Source organism: Balaenoptera musculus, chromosome 6, assembly GCF_009873245.2.
Source record: "Balaenoptera musculus isolate JJ_BM4_2016_0621 chromosome 6, mBalMus1.pri.v3, whole genome shotgun sequence".
Lineage (NCBI taxonomy): Eukaryota > Metazoa > Chordata > Mammalia > Artiodactyla > Balaenopteridae > Balaenoptera > Balaenoptera musculus.
Genome location: NC_045790.1, coordinates 28,519,829 through 28,547,605, shown reverse-complemented (window position 1 = coordinate 28,547,605; position 27,777 = coordinate 28,519,829). Strand labels below are relative to the sequence as shown.

The window sequence follows — 27,777 nt, the reverse complement described above, 5'->3', positions numbered from 1 at the left end:
TCTTGCCTAGAGAAGTTCCTTTAGCATTTGTTGTAAAGCTGATTTGGTGGTGCTGAACTCTCTCAGCTTTTGCTTGTCTGTAAAGGTTTTAATTTCTCCATCACATCTGAATGAGATCCTTGCTGGGTAGAGTAATCTTGGTTGTAGGTTTTTCTCCTTCATCACTTTAAGTATATCCTGCCACTCCCTTCTGGCTTGCAGAGTTTCTGCTGAAAGATCAGCTGTTAACCTTATGGGGATTCCCTTGTGTGTTATTTGTTGTTTTTCCCTTGCTGCTTTTAATATGTTTTCTTTATATTTAATTTTTGACAGTTTGATTAATATGTGTCTTGGCGTGTTTCTCCTTGGGTTTATCCTGTATGGGACTCTCTGTGCTTCCTGGACTTGATTAACTATTTCCTTTCCCATATTAGGGAAGTTTTCAACTATAATCTCTTCAAATATTTTCTCAGTCCCTTTCTTTTTCTCTTCTTCTTCTGGGACCCCTATAATTCGAATGTTGGTGCGTTTAATGTTGTCCCAGAGGTCTCTGAGACTGTCCTCAGTTCTTTTCATTCTTTTTTCTTTATCCTGCTCTGCAGTAGTTATTTCCACCATTTTATCTTCCAGGTCACTTATCCTTTCTTCTGCCTCAGTTATTCTGCTATTGATCCCATCTAGAGTATTTTTAATTTCATTTATTGTGTTTTTCATCGTTGCTTGGTTCCTCTTTAGTTCTTCTACGTCCTTGTTAAATGTTTCTTGCATTTTGTCTATTCTATTTCCAAGATTTTGGATCATCCTTACTATCATTATTCTGAATTCTTTTTCAGGTAGACTACCTATTTCCTCTTCATTTGTTAGGTCTGGTGTGTTTTGACCCTGCTCCTTCATCTGCTGTGTGTTTTTCTGTCGTCTCATTTTGCTTATCTTACTGTGTTTGGGGTCTCCTTTTCACAGGCTGCAGGTTCGTAGTTCCCGTTGTATTTGGTATCTGTCCCCAGTGGCTAAGGTTGGTTCAGTGGTTGTGTAGGCTTCCTGGTGGAGGGGACTATTGCCTGTGTTCTGGTGGATGAGGTTGAATCTTGTCTTTCTGGTGGGCACGTCCACGTCTGGTGGTGTGTTTTGGGGTGTCTGTGGCCTTATGATTTTAGGCAGCCTCCCTGCTAATGGATGGGGCTGTGTTCCTGTCTTGCTAGTTGTTTGGCATAGGGTGTCCAGCACTGTAGCTTGCTGGTCGTTGAGTGAAGCTGGGTCTTGATGTTGAGATGGAGATCTCTGGGAGGTTTTTGCCGTTTGGTATTACGTGGAGCTGGTAGGTCTCTTGTGGACCAGTGTCCTGTAGTTGGCTCTCCCACCTCAGAGGCACAGCCCTGATGCCTGGCTGGAGCACCAAGAGCCTTTCATCCACACAGCTCAGAATATAAGGGAGAAAAAAATAGAAAGAAAAAAAGAGGATAAAATAAAATAAAATAAAGCTATTATAATAAAAAATAAGAAAAAAAATTATTAAGAGTAAATGTATTCAGAAAAAAATTTTTTTTAATTTTTAAAAATAGATTTATTAATTTTTTATAGTAAAAAATAAGAAAAAAATTTTTAAGAAAAAAATTTATTAAGAAAAAAAAGTTTTAATTTTTTAAAATAAAAAATATAAGAAAACTTATTAAAAATTTTTTTTAATTTCTAAAAATAGAAAATATGGAAAAAATTATTAAGAAAACATATTAGGAAAAAAAAATTTTTTTAAGTAAAAAAAAAAATGGACGGACCTAACCCTAGGACTGATGGTGAAAGCAAAGCTATACAGACAAAATCTCACCCAGAAGCATACACATATACACTCACAAAAAAAGGAAAAGGGGAAATTAATATATCCTGCTCCTAAAGTCCACCTTTTGAATTTGGGATGATTCGTTGTCTATTCAGGTATTCAACAGATGCAGGCACATCAAGTTGTTTGTGGAGCTTTAATCCGCTGCTTCTGAGGTTGCTGGGAGAGATTTCCCTTTCTCTTCTTTGTTCGTACAACTCCCCGCGTTCAGCTTTGGATTTGGACCCGCCTCTGCATGTACGTCGCCTGAGGGCGTCCGTTCCCCGCCCAGACAGAACGGGGTTAAAGGAGCAGCTGCTTCGGGGGCTCTGGCTCACTCAGGCCGGGGGAGGGAGCGGTACAGAGGAGGCGGGGCAAGCCTGCGGCGTCAGAGGCGTCTTGACGTTGCAGCAGCCTGAGGCGCGCCGTGTGTTCTCCCGGGGGAGTTGTTCCCGGATCACGGGAGCCTGGCGGTGGCGAGCTGCACCGGCTCCCGGGAGGGGCAGTGTGGAGAGTGACCTGTGCTCGCACACAGGCTTCTTGGTGGCGGCAGCAGCAGCCTTAGCGTTTCCTACCAGTCTCTGGGGTCCGCGCTGTTAGCCGTGGCTCGCGCCCGCCTCTGGAGTTCGTCTAGGCGGCGCTCTGAATCCCCTCTCCTTGCGCGCCGCGAAACAAAGAGGCAAGAAAAAGTCTCTTGCCTCTTCGGCGGTTGCAGACCTCCTCTCCGGCTCCCTCCCAGCTCGCTGCGGCACGCCAACCCCTTCAGGCTGTATTCACACCGCCAACCCCAGTCCTCTCCCTGCGATCCGACCGAAGCCCGTGCCTCAGCTCCCAGTCCCGCCCGCCCCAGCGGGTGAGCAGACAAGCCTCTCGGGCTGGTGAGCGCTGCTCGGCACTGAGCCTCTGTGCGGGAATCTCTCCGTTTTTCCCTCTGCGCCCCTGTTGCTGTGGGATCTGCGCTGGTAGCCGCGGCTCGCACCCGTCTCTGGATTTCGTTTAGGCAGCGCTCTGAATCCCCTCTCCTTGTGCGCCGCGAAACAAAGAGGCAAGAAAAAGTCTCTTGCCTCTTCGGCAGCTGCAGACTTTTTCCCGGACTCCCTCCCGGCTAGCACCAAAGCCAGAGCCTCAGCTCCCAGCCCCCGCCCGCCCTGGCGGGTGAGCAGACAAGCCTCTCAGGCTGGTGAGTGCTGGTTGGCGCCGAGCCTCTGTGCGGGAGTCTCTCCGCTTTGCCCTCCGCACCCCTGTGGCTGCGCTCTCCTCCGCGGCTCCGAAGCTTCCCCCCTCTGCCACCCGCAGTCTCTGCCCGCAAAGGGGCTTCCTAGTGCCTGGAAACCTTTCCTCCTTCACGGCTCCCTCCCACTGGCACAGGTCCCGTCCCTATTCTTTTGTCTCTGTTATTTCTTTTTTCTTGTACCCTACCCAAGTACGTGGGGATTTTCTTGCCTTTTGGGAGGTCTGACGTCTTCTGCCAGCGTTCAGTGGGTGTTCTGTAGGAGCAGTTCCACGTGTAGATGTATTTCTACTGTATCTGTGGGAAGGAAGGTGATCTCCGCGTCTTACTCTTCCGCCATCTTTAGAATTTATATTTTTAACAAAAGGATTTTTATAATGTTAAAAGTAATAAATACTTCCTATGGGCTCTTCTCATTTAAATTTGCTGTTATATAGAAATAAGGCTTATATAAAAGTGATATTTTCTTTACACACTTTTGTCAAAAGTTTTAAAAAATATTTTCTTCTCTTTTGCTTATTATTCTTTCTTAATTCTTTAGAGCTAGGTGTCTGAGGAGTAGTTTTTCTACCACTTTATGTGTAGAAGTGAAAAATTGGTATTGTATATAACAATGACACTTTGTTTCAAGTTAGTGCTACTTTTGAGAATGAAACGGGGCGGGGGTGGGGGGTGGGGGGGTGGGGGGTTGGGGGTGGGGATGCTATCTGAACTGTCAAGCTGAGACAGGAGATAGATGGGCCCCCAGGGCAAACGGTTTGTGTTTGTTCCTTGTGGACCGGTACTCTGAGACAGGAATAACAGGACAATTGAGAGAGGAGGCTGGACCCTGCCCAGAGGGAAGATAAGAGACCACTTATTCCTCATTCCTGAAGTCAGGAGACCTCCCAGACTACACATGAGCAGAAAGGCTCCTTGGAGGTCAAAAGGGGAGTGATGCCAAGTGTCCAAACCTACCCAAAGGCCTCTTGCATAGAATTCATCTTGGCTAAGAGATGCATGCGCACACATGGAAAAATCCTGAGCTATACCAAATATGGACTTTGAACCAGGCTAATCAAAATGACTGGCCAAAGGAAACCCGAAGAAATGCCCCATAAAAGTGATTCAAACTGCCACGAGGGTGTGACTCTTTCTCTGAGCCCACCCGTGTGTCTATCCACACATACTCTTTTTCTCGCCTAATAAATACTTTACTTGTTTCACTACTTTCCGTCTTTGTGGGAATTCTTTTTCTGCAAAGCCGTACAGCCAGGGCCTTGTCACTGACCACTGGTCTAGTGGCTAGGATTCGGTGCTCTCACCGGCGCGACCCAACCTCAGTCACTGGCCGGGAACCGAAACCCCGCTTCAAGCCGCTGCAGGCCTAGGCCACCCAAGATCAAAGCTATCTTCATTTATTTGTACCTCATCTGGTTTGACAAAGATTTTGGATTGTCTTAATAAAATCAGAATACAAAATTAAGTTCATGACCACGGAAAATATAAATTAAGACGGAAGTTCAAGACTGGGAGAAAGTTAGAATGCAGGTATATAGGATATACTATACTTTCCCAGATATATTTTTTTAATGAAATCTTGATTGAGTTTCCTGGTAGACAAAACAAAGGAAGTGAACAATGTATTTAGTGTTTTCTCAACTAGTACATTTGGAAATGTTGGGCAGTTTGGGTGGTCACAATGACTAAGTGCCTGACTGGTATTAATGTCTGGAGGCCAGGGATGCTAAATGGCTGTCCTGGGGGGTGGGGGGAGCATCCCACATGCCAAGAATTGTTCTGCCCAAAATGCCATAACACCCTACTGAGAAACACTGAGCTAAATGATTGTCCTTAAGAAAAAAGAAAAACAAAAAACAAAAAAACACCTCTTCTAAGGAGGAGCAAAGCTTTTCCTAGCGTTTAATTTGAAAGAAATTTGTCACCTGGCATTTTAAATGGGGACCACTGAATGATCTAGTTAACTGTCAGTTGTCTTATAATATCCTTAGAGTAAATGTAATATTGAGCTTTGAAAGGCTGTGCTTTTAGCATTTTTCAGTGTAATCCAAAGGCCCAATTCCAAAATGCAACTCATGAAAGGACTTTCATGACCCAAGTATGCCACTTTTTTATATTCTCATTTGATCTGGGAGTATACCATATCTCAACCAATGCTGTAAACTAGCATTTCTACAGTTTGACTACCTTGTGGGAGCTATATGAAAAAGGTAGGCAGAAATGTGCTGGGTTTGCCAGAAATTTACTATATTAAAATGAAGAGCATATCAGAATCTTTTAAACAGCTAATTTTTTTTTTAACACATTGTTTACTTTGTTTATTTATTTATTTATTTATTTTTGGCTGTGTTGGGTCTCCGTTTCTGCGCGAGGGCTTTCTCTAGTTGCGGCAAGCGGGGGCCACTCTTCATCGCAGTGCGCGGGCCTCTCACGATTGCGGCCTCTCTTGTTGCGGAGCACAGGTTCCAGATGCGCAGGCTCAGTAATTGTGGCTCACGGGCCTAGCTGCTCCGCGGCATGTGGGATCTTCCCAGACCAGGGCTCGAACCCGTGTCCCCTGCATCGGCAGGCAGACTCTCAACCACTGCACCACCAGGGAAGCCCCAGACAGCTAATTTTTTATTAGGTTTTTCTTTCTTTTAAACCATGCCTTTTTTTTAAACCATGCTCTTTTCCAAACAAATTTTAATGTGAAAGGTCAGAAAATTTGGCAAACTCTGTAGTAGATGTTAATGCAATAATTTAACTGGATATTGGTCACTAGCTTATTTAAATATTTCTCAGAGAAGAAATTTACAGCCATGCAATACCTCCCAAAACGGACCCAAGAAGCAACCCCTAGATATAGAAGCAATAAAAAGTACCTTTGGAACCTTCGTAAGGAAAATTGTAAAAATGAAAATGCTGGAAATATACTTTGCCTTTAGTTGGGGGGGGTGGGTGTGCAAAGGGATTTCCTTTATCCTTACATTAGCAATACCAGTAGTTTTCAACCTTTTTCAACCCCAGCATTCTTGAGATGAACAGCACAGTCTCATCAGAAACCTTGTCTTTTCACAGTGATTTTCAGAGTGAGGGGCATTTCTTACCAGGAAACAAATTGGAATACCCAGCTCCTGGAATTTCTGATATGTCCTTTGAGGCCATATATCTCCCCAGTCACACATAGACCAATTTAGTAGACCTTTTTCAGGGAATATGAAGAAATCTGGTGTTTAATGACTAAATCACGGTGGGTATAAAATACTCAGGGAAGTTTTAAAGCCATTAAGCAGGAAGTCCAGTCCCATGCCACCAACGCTAGCAGGCATTATAGAATAGTCTATATAAACATACTTATTTCAGTGGCTAACTTCTTTAAATCAATACTTGATACAGTAAAATTCTGACAGAATAAGATTCAATCCCTCAGATTTGACCTATATCATTTAATACATCAGGTTAATAATATAGTTGTACTTTAGCATCTTGAAAGCTGAAATGTATTACCTATAAAAAACAATCACTTGGGGATGGTATTATAAACTTACCATCAAAAAAGAAAGGTCTTGGATACACACTACTATATATAAAATAGCTAGCTAATAAGGACCTACTGTATAGCACAGGGGACTCTACTCAATACTCTGTAATGGCCTATATGGGATAAGAATCTAAAAAAGAGTGAATATATGTATATGTATAACTGATTCACCTTGCTGTACACCTAAAACTAACACAGCATTATGAGTCAACTATACTCCAATAAAAAGTTAAATAAATAAAAAGAAAAGTCTTGGTATATGAAAATCAGAGTTTTCAGGGCTTCCCTGGTGGCACAGTGGTTAAGAATCCACCTTCCAATGCAGGGGATATGGGTTCGAGCCCTGGTCCGGGAAGATCCCACATGCCACGGAGCAACTAAGCCCGTGTGCCACAACTACTGAGCCTGTGCTCTAGAACCCGCGTGCCACAACTACTGAAGCCCGCGTGCCCAGAGCCCGTGCTCTGCAACAAGAGAAGCCACCGCAATGAGAAGCCCACGCACGGCAACCAGAGAAAGCCTGCACGCAGCAACGAAGACCCAGCGCAGCCAAAAATAAATAAAGTAAATAAATTTTAAAAATAAAATCAGTTTTCAAAATAGTTAGTGATCATACATATTTTTGTTGTTCTTAGTTTTTCACCAACATCAAAAACTAAACCTACTATATTTTTGACATAAAACTGCAACCCCTGAGACATACCTCATGCTTTCCTCCTTTTAGTTTAACTAGAAATAAATAAATAAAAGAACTCATATAATGAGACTCATCTTCAGTTTGTTGAACTCTAATATTCTAGAGGCAGAAGAAATTTTTGATTGTTATAACTAGCCTATGGCATGGAGTCTATTCAGGCTGTCAGTTTGAATTGTAGCTCTACCTGATACTTCCTGTGTGACCATGAACAAGTTACTTACCTTCTCTGTGCCTCAATTTCCTTGTGCTTAATATACAAGTAATTATACTTCTTACCTCAAATCGTTGTTGTGAAGACTAAATGAGGTAATACCTGTAAAATGCTCTGAACAGTACCTGACACAAAGTAAGCAGTCAATGAATAATAAGTATTGTTACTACAACCAATGGATAAGACTGATGTCAGGTCTCTAACTCCCCTGGAGGGTGAGGATCAACAAAAACAATTAATCTATAAACAGTTGTATGCAGCTATATTTAACTATAAGTAAAAGAATGGGTGGTACTAGTCCATCTGGGGCTTTGAATTTCCTTAAAAACAAAACAAGAATATTTATGGTAGATTATTTTTCAAATTTTTATATGTGACTACTGTTTTTGTTTATGAAAACAAAGTCACTCAGTACTTTATATTAATTTTGTTTTAGGATATTCTGTATTAGAGTAGAAGTTATTAGTAACTTTTCTCCTTAAAGCTGATAGATTTATTTTCTGTTTAGATTCATTAGTTTGTGACTACTTCTAATTCATGATATCTCCATAGCTGCTGACAGAGATTCAAATGAGTGAGACAGCACTCTGCCATCAAACTAGTCCTTTTGCATCTCTATACGTATTACTCTGGGTTCTCCTCATTATAATTCTTCTGGAAACTAGAAACTACTTTAATAATGTCAGTGAGATGGAATGATGGTAATGTTGTGTTTCTCTTTACTAAAACTATTTGTAAAGATGGTTAAATTAAGCATTTCTGAAGACTTTTAAAATTAAAAAATATTATTTTACGTAAATGAGATATTGATGACATGTCAAAGCCATTCACAGAATTTCTAAGGAAAAAAATGATCACAATCACTGATTTCATCATATCTGGTCGATAGTATTTATTTCAACACCTTTAATGAGTAAATCATTGAACCACACCATCATCTTTGGTTAGATATATATATGTCACTCACTGAGAGGTTTTGCAGCTCTCCCTGTGGTGGTGGCTGGCAATAATGGATTTGCAGTTTTGGGAAAACTTTTAAACCGTTACGGGAAGAAAAGAGAATAAACTAAGGTGAAGGTAAATGAAGCAAGATGAAGGCAGAAAGTCTCAGCCATAGTGTTAGAAATATCGACAACCCTCTTCTTCTGAAATCTCCAAAAATCCCTAGACCTCCCAGCTACAGTACAGTATCTTTCATCTGGGGCTCACATCCAGAATCTTTTTGATTACTGAGAATTCTTTTGAGTGCTTCATGTCTGTCACCAAAGTTTTATTAGAGACCTTTGTGTTTGAAAAGATTTTGTGTTTGTATGTGTGTATGCCTGTGTGTGGTCTCTGTGTGTGTCTGTGTGTCTGCAGCCAGATGCAGATGTGTTGCCTCAATTCCTAAGAAAACAAAACAAGTCCTATTTATTTGTATGAAGGCAACACAAGATTAACAGTGGCCACAATATGCAAGTATTTCACTTTCCAAGGAATACTGTAATTGAGTCTAAGTAAGAGCTTTTAACTAAATTGCAAAGGAATATACTAAATGGAAAACTTACAAAAGAGAAGTAATGTACACTACAATTATAGATAACATACTATGGTCTTTCAGAGTTTCTCAGTCCTTTGATGTAATTATTGGTAACCAGAATGACAAAAGCTATGAATCAAATGGAATTCACCCATATATTAAGAAAAGTTCTAGAATATACTATCTTCTCCATATTTCCTTTGGTTTCTTACAGTTTATACTTTTATAAAATAATTTCTACTTATTTGAACATATTTGATAAATGTCTTGAATTAAAACCTATCTCTCCTAAATAAATTTCTAATTATACCTTTTTAATTTAGCAATACAAACTATATAAAATGAGAACTTGCTTTGCCTTCAATTGTACTTGGATATTTTAGAACCATTTCTGAAGACAGCTTATTTTAAAAGACAAGATGTCTGATAACAAGGGGGAAAACCTGTGTGATTTAGGTTTAAGCTTAGACCAAAAAGAAATGTTCTAAGCATTGGAAGGAACTTCATTAAAGTTAATTTATTCTTTTAATATATGGAAGTATGTCATAAAACTTAGCTATACCTGTGTGTGATATGGTACCTCATTTTTTCAATCAACTGCATGTTTTCAACTTAAGTTTACTTAAAGTTTGCTGAAAAGAATTGTACAAAGACAGCATTTGATTAAGGATTAATCACTATGGCAACTGAGACGTGGTGACTGAAAGGGGGAGGATGTATTCTCCCCTCAGTTTCCTGCCAGCTGTCATAGTCAACCTCTGCTGCCTGAATCCAAGCCAAAATATAGACTGTGACCAACTTGAAGAAACTATATCTGTATTTTTATAAATTGGTACAAGTATCAGACTATAAAAGAAGACTTAATCCCCTGAATTGGATGACAGACACTTGGCACTCTTGCCAGTGTTTGACAGAGAAATAACGGGTTGCTTTGTAGTAAAACCTGGATTAATAGTAAACCGTTCTTTATGTTATTGCAGTGTGGTGTAAATGAGAGAACTAAGCATGCCGACAGCCTGGAGGCGGGGGTGGCATGGGGGAGAGAGTGCCTTTTATATAACCAGTGCAGGTTTAAGCACTGTTCAGAATACTGTAAATACAAAATGTTGTCTTAGAACTTCTCTTTCTTGTATTTGTATTAAATTGGCATTTTGTAGATTACTTAAAGAAAGGATTTCTATGAGCTATGGTGGATTTAGTTGCAGTATGTTTATACAGCTTTTGGAGTCAGCAAGGAGGGATGGACTGTTTACAATGAGCAGACTTTGGGGAGATATAGCATTCCATTAGCCTAGTTTTCAGGATAGTGAATGGCATGATGGTTTAAAGTAATTGTTCACAAATGACTGGTTTATGAAGTAGTCCAGTAAGTAAGGTTTATGGTTTCAGCACGTAGCGGAATTAACTCTTACTGGGTGGGATTTTTCATGGTCTTATGATTTTTCTTTCTATAGCTAGATGTTAATTTTATGGTGTTTGTATCAGAAAGTTATTCTTTCAAGTGATTTTAGTAGAGATTGGATTTTTTAAGTTGTGTGTGTATATGTATGAAATTACGTGACCAGTGCTAGCATGAAAAAGGCTGTTGTGTTTCTATCCTTAGAACTAGGATTGATTCAGAGAGATAGTGTGTCATTTGTGAGGAACACCTGTTACCTCATTAGAGGAATGAGAATCTGGCGTTAACTATAAGCACCTATACCTATTCCCCTCCTAGCTGGTGGTGATGAGAAGCTGTGGCATCCTTCCTCACAGTGACGTTACCAGGATTAATAATGCCACTAATGAGCTGATGTGTACAAAACACATTCAACTCCTTGCAAGAAAGGCATAAATTTTTATTATTGTAATTATGATTATTGCTTATTAGTAGGGGTGATGAGTGAAACTCTTTCTATTATTCTCTGCAATGACCTGTTATTCTTTTTGTTGTTAATAGCACCAATAATAGAATATGTTAGAATACCATAAAAGATATCTAGTCCAGTCCTCAAATTTTATAGATGAAGGGCCCACCTTGAACTATGCCTGATTTATCATAAAGAATACTATAGAAAAAAATTTGTATTTGACAGCACTTATAAAAAACTAATTTGACCATGGCCTAGACTGACAAAAATATTCTTTGCTTATTAGGAAGTAGCTTGATTCTAACTCTTCTCCTAGCTGGTCATTGTTCCAATTGCATAGACGATTGATACGGCTTCTTTGAACAGTTTCTCCATTTAGAATAGTTGAAAGATTATAAATAGCTTAAAAATACTATTTCTTCAAATAATGCCTTCTAAGTAACAATATAAAAGCTTAAAGATATAAGGCCTCATTGAACTCTGATTGACTCCACCTAGCGACTTAGAGAATGTTAAGCACTTAACAGCCCTTTTCAAATTATATTTTATCCCTCTATTGAAAACCATGGTATCAATTGGACATGGCCACTTAATGGAAACACCTATTGCCTTGTCATCTGAGAATCCTGCCTGTATACATATGAATTCTGAATTTTATAGGACGAATAAAGCAAAATTATAAGGTCATAATGTGCAGGATTCTTGGAGACTAATGCAAACAATATTTTACTGATTTTTTTTTTAAATCAGAGGGTACGTGACTTCCCTCAGGCTCAACAGCGGCAGTCAGCTTAAATCCCTGTAGTCTTTCAATCTTTCTGTCTTCTCTTGTGCTTTTCCCTCAGTTCCTTTGGTTTCTAGTTTGCTTTGAAGGTTTTTACTTTTTTTTTTAATTCCATTTTGCTTTTCCAATATGACAAATCAGTCTAGTTTTCCAAGATAACTTGCCTGTGAAGAATTACCGTCACTTTAGCAGTTAAACAAAAAATTCAGGTGGACTGAATGCATCTTTCTCTTTAAAAAATATTTTTTTAGATAGTTAAAACTATCTGCACTCAAGAAATATAGTAAGACTGTTTGCAATATCTACTCTGCCAAAGATATTTTGGCAAAGACATAATTTTTTTTACTTTTTTCTCTTTACTTGTGCTTTTTCTCTACCACAAATAACCTTCAGCCTTAGTTTTTCTAACCTCCCAAATCTCCAAACCTCTCTTCCTTTCAGCATCTACCTCAGATGTGTCACTCTTTCACAAAGCCTGCCCCAATTCCAACCTAAGATGGAAGTAAGCTGTCCTTCTCCTTACACTCTTTCTGCTTCTCCCAATAGTACTTTATGTGGCCTGTTATTCTAACATATGACTTCCACATTTTTATCATAGTTATGTAAGTATACATCTTTTTCTTCTTTTCTATAAACTCTGGACTTCAAAAAATAGCACAATATATCTCAGATTCACATTTGATAATTCTGGAGACCTAAAGTAGTGTCTCGTACAAAATTGATAGTTTTTGAATAATTTAGGTTTTCAAGTTGTTGTCAGCGTATAATGAACCCCATCACTATCTTCTGAAAATTAAATGGCTTAAACTATCTTTTCCATTAACAACTTTCATAGTTTTCCTGAAAATCCTCTGGCAATGACCTGCCATTGTTCAGAGCTACTACTGAATATGTTTAATTAGCCAAGGGAAACAATCCCTCCTTATCTGAATTAGAAGTATTCTCAGGCTTGCCTGGCATTCATGGTCTTCGATAAATTTACTCAATCTGCACCTCCAAGTAAATCATCTACTGGCTGATCCTCCACTCAAGTTTCACTTCTTACATGAAGCCTCAGTCCTCGGAGATCACTCTATTCCAAGCTCCTTTCACACCCATTCTCTGTGCCAGTCATCACTGTAGACATGACAGACACCGTATTAACGTTTGCTTTCTTCTCATGTATGTTACAAGCTGCTTAAGGATCAGGACCATGACATACATGTCCGTAAGCATCACCAATTAGCAACAGGCAGCACAGAGTAGAAGTTCAGAAAATATTTGTTACTCGTAATTCCTGCAAGAAAGTACTACATAAGGCAGATCCCCACAACCATTTTCACTATGAGTAAAGGCTCCTTAACTCTTAGCTCCACAAGTTAATGTTAAAGGAGATATACTGGCAGATAATGTAAAGATGTTAGTTATTTTAGAGCAGCATAAATGCTGGTATTCTTCATCTTCACTCATTATCTGTCATCTCTTGACCATAGTGCTGGTATAAGACACCCACTCGAGAAGTGAGAACATGGAGAATGGTGTCAGAAAGATACCCCTACCCATGCATGACTTTGTAAGCTTTCCTCATCTAGCAGTAACAAATCTGAACAGTCACTTTGGGGCATAATTTTCTCTCTTCCAAAGTTCTATAAAATATCTTAACTGTGTTTCTTTTCCATAGCACATGAGGCCTATCTCAATTTGGTGCTAGTCTCCTTTTCCAGTCTCATTCTGAGATACTCATTCAAAATTATTGACACTATGTGCCAGGCACTGTGCTAGACTCTGGGGATAGAAAGATGAGCGGGCTCTTCCTAGTCAGCCTTCAGTTTATAAATCAGTCTCCAAGCACACTGTGGACTTTTACATGTCTTTGCTCTTGTGGTTCTTTTGTTTAAAATTCCATTTCACCTGTGTCTGCCTGTTGAACTCCTACTCCTTGTATCATCAGTGACAGTTGTCCCCTGTCTTCTCCAAAGCAGTATAAATGTTTTCCTCAAATTCATCTTTACTTATTTGTGTGTGTGTGTTTGTGTGTGCATGTATGTCTGCTATAGCACTTATCACATTGTATTATGTGATACTTTATAAGTAAGTATCTACAGGATGCTTTCAGCTGCAAGGAATAGAATAACCATCTGAAAATGGCTTATACAATAGGCTGTTGAACTAATTTACATAACAGCAAGGCTGGAGGGAGGTATTTCCAGGTGTATTACTACAGTCCAATGACATCATAAGAATTCAGGCTCTCTCATTTTCTGCCCCACTATCCTCAGTAAGTTCAGTTTTAGTTCCATGAGGCCTTTTGCCTTATGTTACAAGATGACTACTGCATCTCAAGAACTTATTTCCTCTTACAAATGTATCCGAAGACAGGAAGGCGTGGTTCTCTTCCTGTATCTCTCCTTTTATTGGGGAGGAAAATCTTTCTGGCAGAACATAATTGGCTTGACTAATCTGTTTATCCCCTAAGAACTGAGAGGGCAATCTACCTTCCCTGAGCACATTTCTAAGAGAACCTCAATTTTGTTCAGACAACAAAGAGGGAGGCAGTGGCTGTTAGTAGGCCATCCACAGTGTCTGGCACTGTATTCCTGGTTAGACTGTGAAACTCTTTTGCATTAGGAAGTGAATCTTACTCTACCTTTTATTCCCAGGACCTAAAAAAGTACCTGCTACATAGATACTCAATTAGAACTTACCGATTTTAATTGAATTTCTAGTATATACTAAAGAGATTCTATACAGAGAAATGTGGAGAATTATTCTAATTTATTAGCATAAGCATGAATTCTTTTGTAGTAGATTAGCTTTAGGCAGGATAAATATGTTTGAACTATGATCCTTGATCTAAGATGGAAGTTGTGATATTTTTGCAAATTTCCTGATGAAGATAGAATCCCTTTTAACATAACCAGAGTCAGCTCTCACAGCATTTACGACAAAATTGTTGGTAGGTTGATGTTTTATTTAAAGGTGTCAGTCATTTTGTAACCAAGTTATTATCGGAATCAAATTTCAATTGATCTATAAACAACTTTCATGACTATTTAGCATTAACTGCTTCAAAATGGAATTAGAAAGCCATATCATACTTTTATTCAGTATTTAAGGCTATCCCGTTGCTGTGGCCAGATGAAATAATGAATACCTTAAGAGAAAGAACTCCTCACTTTGTTCATAAAAATTATTTGGGCCACTAGTATTTACCACCGCATACTTTCAGGAAAGGAAAACTACTTTTAGTTTCTCTTAAGAATATCCTTGATGGGGACTTCCCTGGTGGCGCAGTGGTTAAGAATCCACTTGCCAATGCTGAGGACACTGGTTCAATCCCTGGTCCAGGAAGATCCCACATGCCACAGAGCAACTAAGCCAGTGCGCCACAATTATTGAGCCTGTGCTCTACAGCCCGCATGCCACAACTACTGAGCCCACGTGCCTAGAGCCCATGCTCCACAACACGAGAAGCCACCACAATGAGAAGTCCACGCACCGCAACGAAGAGTAGCCCCCACCGGACGCAATTAGAGAAAGCCTGTGTGCAGCAACAAAGACCCAACACAACCAAAAAATAAATAAATAAAATTGATTCTTTAAAAAAAAAAAAAGAATATCCTTGATGAATCAATAAAAATTACTAATTTTCTTAAATCTCAACCCTTTGGTACTCATCTTTTTAATAGTCTGTTTGATGAAATAGGAAGTGTACAGAAGCACTTGTATAATTGAACTGCAGACTAAACTAGCCACTTTTTTTTGGAACACAATTTGTATCAATACTTGAAAGAATGACTGACAAACTATGGTTATTTAGACTTGTGTATTTGGTAGATACTTTCTGTCACTTCAAGGAAGACAACAGACAGTACTTGTTGCCAGTGATAAAGTGAAAATTAAAATATTGAAAAACTTGTGTCTTCCACTGTGACCATGACCACTTCCCAATATTTAAAAAGATTTTTTCTGATGCATAGGTGGTAATAACAACAAATATGGTTTTCCAGTGTTGTATAATTGAATGTGTCAACATTTTGAAGATCTGCATAACTGACTTAATATTTTCCAAATGACCAGTGAATGATACTACAAAATCATGCATGGGGAAAAATTCAGCCAAAGTACAAAATATACCAATGAATTTTAATTTTAACAATATAAAAAGTTCACTGATATGGTTTCAAATATTACATGAAACTAACCTTAATTGAATTTTGATAAAGTATCAAAAAAGAATATCTACAAATACCTGAAAAGGCTATGAAAATATTCTGCCCTTTTTCAACTACATATCTGTATGAGGCTGATTTTCTTCATACACTCCAACTAAAACAACATTGTTGCAGCAGACTGAATGCAGCAGAAGATATGAGAATCCAGCTGTCTTTTATTAAGCCAGCTATTAAAGACATTTGCAAAAATGTAATATGTAGCCACTCTTCTGGCTAATTTTTTGTTTGTTTGCCTTGGAAAATATAAACTTTTTTGCTGGTAAAGAGTTATTTAATTATTTTAAACTTTCAATAGATATAACCTACATAAACAAAATCTCTTTGGCGTCCTCAATAATTTTTAAAGTGTAAAGGTATCCTAAGACCAAAAAGTTTCAGAACTGCCATTTTAGACCATAAGAAGGGGTCACTTGATCATTAAATTCAGTTCTAGTGGAACATACTTTCAGTTGGCCTTTCTCTCTGGGAAAGCTTTACTTTGTCTTCTACATGACTCAAGAAAGCATATCAGAATAGGAGAGAGTATGTGGTTATAGGAAATCCACTCTAATTTACTAAAAAGAATTATTCACAGATTTCAGTACTTTATTATTAACAATAATCTGCATCCAACTTCACAACTAGTTACAGTGTCCTGGTGTCATTTGTGGCAGGGTGCTTGAAATGTTCTTCCCTAGACACTGGAGAGCCATCGATGGCCTTGTCACTGAATCAGCCTGCATAGAAACCTACACTTACCCCAGCTGGAGGCCTGGAGGAAGGAAGTGAGAGCCTAAGCTCCCCGTGGAAGTGCCAGCCACTGGAAAGGCAAGCAGGGGCAGGTGCCTTCCAAGAAAGACTTTAATTAAAATTTTTCCATCAGCACCACCCTTCCGTGATCTTTTCACTGACAGGTATTATTTAGTATAGGACCTTCAAGTAGTGTTTAGAGACATTTTTACAGTAATATAAATAATATATGTAAAGATTTAAAATTGAGTCAGGGCTCAAGATGCCAAGGACCTATTCATTACTATTTACTGGAGATCCTAAAAAGACTAGTAGATACCAGGGCTTGTGGTGCTGAGTCCAGTGCTCAGACAGCTACCCCAAAAGGCCTTGCCTTTGTCTGTAGGAGGTATTAAGGGGAATTTACTCCCTGACCACCCTCCCATGAAGGACTGAGGGAATATTAGCCAACACTCCCTGTTGCTGGTCTGCAGGCTTTTTTAAAGGTAGTTGCCACCATCTCACCTGCCTTTTTCCCCCAGGTTGACTGCTGTGGCACTGCCTTCATGTTCCCAGATCCCAAGGAGATAGGGCTTTTGTATTTCTGTTTGTCGTGTGTGCCCCACAGTATTCACCTGCACTCCCGAGGCTATCACTTCGTTCCTTTAGATAGATGAGTTTCTTGTACAATGAGAAATGGACTGCTGTGCACAAAAAAAGGAAGCTAGGCTCAGGGAAGCCAATATAAAGTTGTCCTTTTGTGGCTCACTCAGCAAGCAAAGTACTATCAAAAAAGAAAATATATATCTATATATATAAAAAACTGAATTGTAACGGTTACTCCTTCCAGGAGGAAAAGAGAACCATAATTACAAACTTTAATCTCCCTTCACCACCAAAAAAAAAAAATGTTTTAGGTTTGAATCTAAGTGTTTGTTTTTTCAGACTTGAATGACATTTTTAAACATATGCAGAAAATTATACTTCAGTGTATATTCGTGGTGGGTCCTCTAACCAGCTGGCTTTTCTCCAGAGGCTGAGTGAAGACAGTTCAGGGGTACCTCATACTTGCCTTAAGTTTTTGTTGAATGTTGGAAAACTGCATTTACAGTAATATTTCCTACCTCCAGGCAGAAATATTGAATGATTACTTCAAAGATAAGGGGTTTTTCACACTTGTGCAAAGATACTTAAAGGTCTTTGTCCTTTTAGACTCTCAGATGCCATTTGAATGAATTTATTTACATGTGCTATATGTTTTTATGGTACTCCTGATTCCCTGCTTTGCAAAGACAAGCAAGTTTATGACTTTTTATGTGTTTATGGTGTTTGGCCCTTACCCAAAGAGAGATTTCTTTTTAATCTTTTGTTTGAACAGATGTGTAAACAAAAGCATTGCTGCCTCTCAGACTTAACTATTTAAGGTTTAATGAAGAAAAAAAATGAAACAGCACTTGATGTTTTTTAGTCTTTATGGCAAAGTTGGTGCGATCAGGCCAGTGTGAGGGGCTTTGGCTACACGGTGTGCCCACTTGTGGCCGTGACCATAGACTGGCTTGTGAAGCTCTGTGCTATTCTCAGGAGCAAGGTGTAAACCAAAGAGCTTTCCTGTGATGGGCAGATCCTCTGGTGATCTTAGAATCTAAACTCAGGCTTCTCAACAAGTCAGAGCCATTGGGACCTTCCATTGCCTTTGAAAATCTCCTCCCCGGTCTCCAGTTTTCTCAGTGACTCATCAAGGCTGATCATCCAGTTATGGAAAAAACAGTGAATGTGGCTGTTAAATATACATTGCTCATTGTTCTGGTATATCCTCTGTAAGGTGTTTTCTGGAGAAACCGGCTCAGCAGACAGATCCGTTCCAAAATTGCTTAATAAAGATTTCACTACATCATGATAGCCTATCATAGACAGGCTACCCATTCTTTCAGGCTGTTCTTCATTGTACATTGTCCCCCTCCAAGCTTCCTCTACTTGTGGGGAATACAGATGAGCAGAGGAAAAGGAATCAGCATTATCTGTACCAGCTATGGATGTGTCTCCAGTAATTAGCCCCAAAGAGATTTAGAAAGATGGTAGAGATTGCGATAGTGTTTCTCCTGCCAAAATGGGAACTAGAGGCTGTTCATGGCTGTTTCTGAAACTCAGTCTCCTGGATTGTAATGTTTCCTGCCCCATTTGTTGCCCACAGGTGGGTGAGTATGGGAAAAACTGATTCCTATCAACTTTTCTCATTTCCTTGCTATTCCTACCTAGGTGCCCTCTATAGTTCTTTAGTAATTTGCCTCCAAAATTATTTTTTACTTCAAAGAAAGAGAGTTTTTTTCCTTAAACATTCTGTGCACTATTCCAATGAAGTTTTCTATTATATAAAGATAAATTTCATATGTAGCAGAGAAAAAAGAAAAATGCTAATGTAATCATATGGCCGTGAGGTAGGGGGAATATTCCCTTTTTTCCTTTTCTCAGTGCACTAACATTAAAATTTGTTATCTGCAAACTTTTTAAGAGTCAGTTTTATTTTTTCTTACTCTTTCATATTGAAAATCTATATATACCTTATCTTTTTTCAGTTATATCTTTAAAAAACTAACTACTGGTTCAATATTTTAATTGGCTATTGCTATTAATATTGCTATTTGGCTTAGGTCTAATGCCTTGAAATACGGACAGTACACTTTGGGTCCAAAGGAAAAAGAAAGTATTTATTATCAAAGGTCATTTGAATGTCTCATACTATTAATCTAAAGATAAACTTTCCTTCTAGAACCAATATAAACCTAAAAGTTTACAGTAAGAAATTAGTTGTACAGGATTATGTACAGTTGACTAGGTCTAGTGTAAATTCATTTTGGCTACTCTAAAAGAAGAAATTTTTCCCTACAAAAGTGCCCTCTTATTTATTGTAATCCTAATGTATATCTTTTACAACTTAAAATTATAGCTTTTATTTTACAGACTGTATACTTTACACATGTTTAAATAGTAATTTTATGATGTATTTTTAAATATATTTTAGAGACATTCAAAAAATGAATAATGATTTTATAACTTTATCAAAATTAAGTCAAAGCAGATGTTGATGATATATCACTATGCAGCACAGGGAAATACAGCCTTTGTTTTATAATAATGTAATAATTTAATAATAATGGAGTATAATCTATAAAAATATTGAATTACTATGTTGTACACCTAAAACTAATATAATATTGTAAATGAACTATACTTCAATTTTTAAAAAAGCAGTTATTCATGAAGTCTTTGAAGTGAGCCATTTCCACATTAAACATTTGATTGTGGATAGGTGAGGAGACTATTTTGGCCAAAATATATTAAAACAATTACCATTTATAGAAATAATATATATTTAATGTTTTTGTTGAATTAAATAATTTTTTGTATTCCGAATTTTATTTTTAATGACAAATATTTACTTTTCTGACAATAACATGTTATGTTTTAAATTTTTAATTATATAAATCAGATTAGGACTTAACATAATTAGCCATGGCCGATCTTTTACCTTTTTAGACCTGTTTAACTCTGACGGGGGTGGGTTTTCTACTTTTTCAACGTTCAGCTGGCTGCTCCACATAGTACATATATGTCCAAAGGAGGAAGACATATTACCACTCATAAATTAGGATTATTATTTCAATGTTCTCTGATAAATTCAGCTTCTTAAGTAACCTCACATTTCCATTCATTTAATCTCATCATCAAATAGATCTTTTAACTGTATGTTTACATTATTTAGAAATAATTACTACACTCTTTATACTTACTAAGTTTTATTTTTAATAAAGATTCCATAAGTTGAACTTGATTATTTTCATAAAAATACCATAGTAGAAATACGTAACAATATCCAATAATTTATGAAGATAATCATGAACATAGCAATTACTAAGTTATAAATTAAACTTTAACAGTGTCAAACTTTCTAAAATACTTATTAGCAGACATATTTATACTATACAAATACTGTACAAAGTTCTTGTCTTCATAATTCCCTCCTTTTCATTATAACCATAAATCTTAAGAGGAAGGAAACCTTCATCAGAATCACGGAGTATAGAAGTAATTTCTCAAAGCAAATCTTGGATAATTTAGAAGAAACTTTCTAGGAAAAAGTTAGGAGCAATTAGGGGCTTTTACAGAAACTGGGCTTTCTACTTTCTTCATGTTATGATCTCAAAATTTCCTATCAGATACAGACATAGTGTTCCAGTTGTTGGCCATTCTGTTCTCTGGTGGAAAGAAGAGTGGGTTTATTTTGCTTTCTTGAGCAAGCAATCTCACCCTCTACCGTAATATTAAGGAGTGATAATGTTCTCTTTTAATTTCCTAATCCAGCTCATTTTTACTGAATTTTTCATTACTTGACCCTTCATTACTATTGCTACTTCATAGTGTTGCCTCAGTGTCATATGACTTCCCAACTTTGACATAAGCGGTAGTGAAAGAGTTTGCGTCCAATTTCACATGGTCTGGAATCTTTTCATCTTGGCCCCAGGCCTTGTACTTTGCTTTATAATAAATTATAACTGTCCCTTCAATTGCAACTGCACTGTCACTATTTTCCTTATATCAGCTATTGTAAAAGATACTATTTTACTATAGTGAAACCAGCTTTTATAACAAGGACATCAAAATGTTTATTAAAATAATTAGTAAACAAAATTTTGTTTCACAGCCTTGTTTCAGTAAGTGTTAAACTACCCTACTAAAATGGAAATCTGAACCTAGATTTTTTTTTTTAAGTGAAAGATGGGATATTGAGCCAATGTGAGAGAAAAAATGCTTTTCTCTTTTTATTATTATCTAAAATAATCAGGTTTTTAAGTGTATAATATTTGGCATAAATTAAAGATCCACATGTCTGATAGCTATGAATAGAAAAGTTGAATTTCCCTGAAGAATTTGTAAAACCAACTTAAGAAAAAATGTATCTGTTCGAAATATGAGCTTTGTAATGCTGCCAGAGTCAGAAAGACCCAGAGTAATCATGTAAATAATTGAAAATTGCCATGGCCTGGCATGATTTCTCCATGGCTTCAGAAATTGCAGTATATGAGGAGGGAGTGTTCTTGGTTGGCCCAGTTCCTTCTCTTTCGGTTTACTCCCTTTATCCCCATGTAAACATTCCCATCCCTCCTTATAATAATGGATAATTATTTCTTGGGAATCATCAAAGATTATGAGCTATTTTATTAGGAACTTTTAACATTCATCTTGTTTTCTTGTGATGTAAAATAAATGCATCAAATCTCTTTCAAATTTATCTTTAAAGATCAGCATTTTCCTCTCTTTATTAATAACGTTTTAAGATTTAAGAAATGATGTCATTGAGGAAAGTACTTTCAGCATTACTGACTGAAGCAAAGCCCTGGTTCAAAATTGCAACCTGGCATTTTGTGTTTGTCCACGTGAGTCACACTAGATTTTGAAGAAGTCAATTTCTTTTCATTAGAAATGGTTTGCTGTTAAAGAACATATAATTATGTCTTTTGTTCAGTATATTTCAATGAAATGAACTTGAATATAAATTAAAGAGATAAATGATTTATTTTAAAAATGGAAAAAACTAAAAAGGGAGGGGGGGGCTCAGCTTTTTTAAGCCCCTTAAGAGTAGGGGCCTCTTTGTATATGTAAATATTTTTGTTCTCAACTGCATAGCATGGTGGCAGGAATGTAATAGGTGCTTAGTAAATATTTGTGGAATGAAAGCCATTCCCTACCGACATTCAGTGATATGTGCCACTTCAATCCCATTGAACTCCTGTAAAAGAAAAAATCACTGTCTAATTGACAATTACTAATCTGTGTTTTGTAGTATTTGTATGCCTGCAGATTTCTTAAGTGATAGTTTAATTGGGTTTAGAATTCTAGGTTGACGGTTTTTTTCTCCCAGCATGTTGAAGATACTCTCATTATCTTCTCTTGGTGGTGGTGATGGTGGTAGTGGTAATGAGAAGTCTGCCTTTAGTTTGATTATTATTTCTTTGTGGGATAGCTTATTTTTCTCTGGTAGTTTTTAAGATATTCTCTTTATCTGTGATATAACAAGGTACAGATTTATTTTCATTTTTCACACTAGAGATTCTCTCTCCTTTTTTAGTTTGAGGATTCATGCCTTCTTCAATTCTCTGCTATTACTTCTTTGACATTATCTCTTCCATTTTCTGTTATCTCCTTCTAATATTTTAGAAATGTTGGTATGTTTTCTGCCATCTTCTGTCTCTTAATTTTTCTTTCTTGTCTTTCTTTCTTGTCTGTCTTCCTTCCTTTCTTTCTTTCTTTCCTTCTTTCTTTCTCTTCTTTCTTTCTTCTTCCTTCCTTCCTTTCTTCCTTTCCTCCTTTCCTCCTTCCTTTCCTCCTTTCCTCCTTCCTTTCTTCCTTTCTTTCGTCCTTTCTTCCTTTATTCCCTCCTTCCCTCCTTCTCTCCTTTCTTTCTTTCTTTCTTTCTTTCTTTCTTTCTCTCTCTCTGCCTAGCATTCTGAGTAATTTTACTCTACCAATTTATCAACTATCATTGTAAGGCTGTGTAGCCTGCTGCTTAACCCATATTTTAAGTTTGTTTCTATGTCTATTTTTTTTCAAACCTATATTTCTTTTCTAGAATTTGTATTTGGTTCTTTCTCAGATCTGGTATTTTACAATACCCAGTTCTTCCTTTATCTTTCTGGATATGCTAATGATTTAAAGTCTCTTTCAGATTGCTTTGTTATCTATAATTCCTCAGATATGGATTCTCACGTTTGTTGTATCTGTCCACTTTCATGGCAGTGGGCTTTGTATGTTCTTTATAATTTTTACCTGAACTCTTTTCCCCCTCCCCCCAGCATTGGAATCACAAGCATTCTCTAGATTTAAAAAGTGTTCCTATGTTATATTTTTGTATTCACCCCTCATTGAGATCTATGGTTTTCACTGGTTCTGGGCCAGTTTTTTATGTTGGTTTTTAGCTTAGATTTTTCCATACAATGCAAGTGCTACAAAATCAGATTCCACAAATGACACAGGCTGGACATTCCATGTTTTCACCAGTGATTCTATCTAGAATAACAAGGGAGCCTGTTTCTATCCTGTGCCCCCAGTTTGGGCTTTCCTAGCTTTAATTTGAAAACTGGATATCCATTTAATTCCTGCTGTGTTTTCATTTTGTTTGTTTGTTTGTTTTTTAATTCAGAGAGTTAAATCATTTCCATTTTCCCTCTACACATGGAATCCTGCAGACTAGAACTTAGGACCCTATCCCTGGGGCTGCTGAGCTTCAGCTCCCACTTACCACTATATTACTTGGTTTTGGCATCTAGAGATTTTCCTTTCTTACTTTTGAGCTCAAATATAATTTTGTTGTTGTTGTCAAATTGCATCCAGTATTTCTCTTTTTGGAATAAGATGGGGACTTTCCACATACTCACCTTACCATTTTGTCAGGGAAAATGGAACCATACAGTTTAAAATTATTTTTTTCTTGACTCACTATTTTTAACAATTTGTGTTATGCAAGACACCCTTAGTCTGTAAAATAAATATGATTCTATCTGTAATTTCAACCACCTCTAGTTAACATCTTAACAATCACTAAGTAATTCATGCAACCCACTGGAGATTGAAGTAGGATTTACAAAACCTAGTGTATTTCATTATTATATAAAGGTTGTTATTTCTTAAAAGTTTGACTACTTATATAAGATTAAATAACTGAAAGTCTGCTTAATAATATTGAGAGAAATTGCTGAATTAAAAATTTTAAATATACCATTTTTATGCCATTATTTATATAATCATTAATTTTTATCCTTGTTTAGGAGAGTGGATGCCAGCATGTGTATCAGTATACCCGTAGTCTTGACAGTAGAAACATCATATTACCATTTCTTTTATTGTATCTTTAAGAAAGGTATATCTTTAGCATATATCTTAAACAATGAAAAGAGAAACATCACATTACTGCTACAAGTAATATCTTTTTAAAGATCTAACAAGATCTGACAGTGATATCACTTGGAGAATATGATATACTAGATTGTAAAGAATACTGGGAAAAAGTAAGACAGTCTCCTTATTTGACCAAAAATGACTGTTTTTTCAGAGTTTTTGCTTTCATCCTTTTTTCAGACATATAAGGAAAAAATGAAGGAAGATACATCGACACATACAAAGGAATGCCAACAACCAAGTGAAGGCAGCATTTCCTTTCCCCTTTACATTTCACACCCTGTAAGCCAGAAGAAGAAAAATGTCTACCGAACAGGCCAGACCACCTTCATAATTGGAGAAACACCAAAAGGGATCCGCAGGTATGTCATCTATAACAACACTGGACTTTATGAATGATTCTCAAAAGAAATATAACTACCTAGTAAAATATACAAATTATTTGAATTTTAACTATACCTGGCATCTGAATATTTCAGAGAAATATGAATTTGTACACTTTAAAAAATAAATCCCGGAATTCCCTGGTGGTCCAGTGTTTAGAGCACTTTCACTGCAGTGGCCTGGGTTCAGTCCCTGGTCGGGGAACTAAGATCCCACAAGCCACGCAGCACAGCCAAAAAAAAAATCCCAAATGTTTTAGTGTTTTCAGAAAGCTAATCCCCAAATTGATAAAACATGAAATTATTTTATATAAATGAAATACTTAAGTGCATTATATTCATTCACTCATTGAGTATTTATTGAGCATCTAATATGCACTCAGGCATTTTGCTAGATGCTAAATATACAGTGTAAAAAAAGAGGCATAGAGCTTACAGTACAGTGGGATGGGGGTTGGCATCAAACCGTAAAATTTTCAAAAGTAAAAAAACTTATAAATAAATAATTATAAAATGGTGTGTTATAGGAAAAAAGTAGACAGGCCCCCTTTATAGAGAATAATGGGATCGGGAGGGATATAACTCCCTTTCTAGTGGGTAGTCAGGGAAGACCTCTCTATACGAGTGACAGTTAAGTTAAGACCTGAAGGATAATGAGGCAAAGAACCAAAGTAAGAACTTTCTGAAGAGGAAGGAGGTTTTGAGAGAAGACTGGTGTACTTAGTGCATAATAAATCAAGCAGAGAATGGCATGAGATGAAGGGAGAGACATAGATGGGGCTGGAGCATGCCAAGCCTTGTAGATTGTAGAAAAGAATTTGGATTTTGTTCCAACTGCAGTAGAAAGCTGTTGAAGCATGACATGATCTTATGTATGTTTCTAAAAGATTTTTCCAGCTTCTTCATGGAAGAGGGCAGAGTGGACTAAGGGAAACCATAAGGAACTAGGTGATGGTGGTTTGCAATAGAGTAGTTGCCATGGAGACAGAGCTGAATGGATAAATTCAGTTTGATGTTGAACTGGTTTTTGGGAAGGGGAGAAGACAGGATTACTCCCAATTTTCTGCCTTAAGCAGCAGACTGGATTCACTGAATGGGGAAAACTAGGAGAGACACAAGTTTGGAGTAAAAAAAAAAATCAAGAGTTCTCTTTTGCTCATATTAAATTTGAGGATATAGGGAAATGTCACATGGGCAGTGGATATGCTACTCTGAGATTTGGAGACTGGAGGTCTAAATTTTGAAGTTATCAGCATAGACATTATAAATAGATTACAGATAGTTTTTATAGCCATAGACTGTGTGAACAGCTTAGGAACAGAACACAGAGAGGAGAGGAGAAGCCCCAGTACTGAGCCTGGAGAGTGACTGTGGCCTACTGGGTAGGAGGCCCAGTGCAAAGTCCTAAAGTCCAAGACAAGTGAGAGTTTCAAAAAGGAGGGAACACTTAACTTTATTGACTGCTGCTGAGAACCAGAATCAGAAGAAGTGGGAAAGCCCCTGGAGCTGAAGAACTCTTTGGTCACCTTTCCATGAGCAGTCGAAGTAGGCAGATGCCAGGGTGAGGTGGGCAAGCAGTGAAAGGGCAAGCCCCTGGGACTGCTCCTTAAGTTTGGACGTGGAAACTAGCAGTAGCTGGAGGGCATTGTGGGATGAAGTGTAGTTTGTTTTTAAGTTGGGAAGATAATAGAACCTGTTTGTGTGTTGAGGAAAAAGACTAATAGGAAAAAAAAAGATCATGCCAGAGAGGTGATAACAGAAGAAGTGAAGTCCTGGAGGCAGGAGAGGGTGGGATCCAGACCACAGGCGGAAGATCTAGCCTTTGAGAAGTAGTAAGAGAAAGGGATAAAGAAAGGCACAGATACAGCGATATTTCCTCAATTAATTGAGAATTAAAGTCATCAGTACAGAGGGAAAGAGATTTGGGGAGAGAGAAATTATGAAAGAAGTCATTAGTGGAAGTCATAAAGTAGGAAAGCAAGCTTAGTGGGCCTAGACTTCCTGGGTGATGTTAAGTTCCTATTTGAGAGTAATTCCAGTAAAACCATCTGTGCAGTGGTGCAGACTTCATTCAGCAAGCTTCAGTTGTTCAGTTGCAGACACAGAATAGGGAAACAGCTGAGTTTTACCAGGAGAAGGAGAGAGAAGCAAGGAAGCTAAAGGATGTTTGCAAAGAAACGATTATAAAATTGAACATAAGCTGGAAAAGGGGAGGCTGATGTTAGTGAGAAAGCAGAAGAGTCAGCAAATTGGAGGACTTGATGAGATGAAGGGTATATTCCAGCATTGTTGTCATTGGGATAATTGAGCAGTTGAACTAGAGCATGATATGATTGAATTCAGGGATTTGGAGGTTGTGCAGTTAATGGTAATGACATCAGTGGTATATGACTTTGGGAATAGGAGTTGGGTGGGACATGGAATCGAGTCTGTGGAGGTGAGGTCAAGAAACTGGTGAGCCAGGAGTTGGGTGGGACATCCACATGGATACTGATGCTATCAAGAATGATGGCAGGAGATGGGAAAGGAAGCAACATTAATCCAGGATCTTGAGTGTTCAGTCACTATCAGGAAGCAACTAGGAAGTCAGTTAACAAGGTGGGGTGAGGGTGAGAATGGTTAAGCTGGATAGCACAAACCTTAAAGAGGGGAAGGAGTTTTTAAGAAAAAATGATCTGGAAGCAGCAATGGGAAGCATGAACACTGAGGTTTAAGGATGTGAGGTATAAGATCTTGACTTGTGAGGGCTGCAGTGGGGAGGCAGTATCAGGAGGAGACAGAGGGCTCCTTGGGTAGAAGACACAGGACAGTTAGTAGATCATAGCCTGGTTCCAGGGGCACCGAGGAATGGTCTGGAAGGATGAGGGATTGGATTAGATCAGGGATGTAGAGACTAGCAGGGGGATGAGCAGCCA

At 37.8% G+C, this 27,777-nt stretch overlaps 1 protein-coding gene across 6 annotated transcripts in view; it reads left to right on the top strand.

Annotated features, from left to right (window-relative positions):
- ERCC6L2 (ERCC excision repair 6 like 2) overlaps positions 1 to 27,777 on the top strand; it is a 182,647-nt gene that overhangs the window by 125,722 nt on the left and 29,148 nt on the right. For all 6 annotated transcript variants that reach the window (XM_036855634.1, XM_036855628.1, XM_036855631.1 and 3 more), the window contains one exon: positions 24,660 to 24,841. In XM_036855634.1, the coding sequence (XP_036711529.1) occupies positions 24,660 to 24,841 (182 nt within the window). The remainder of the gene's footprint in view (positions 1 to 24,659; positions 24,842 to 27,777) is intronic.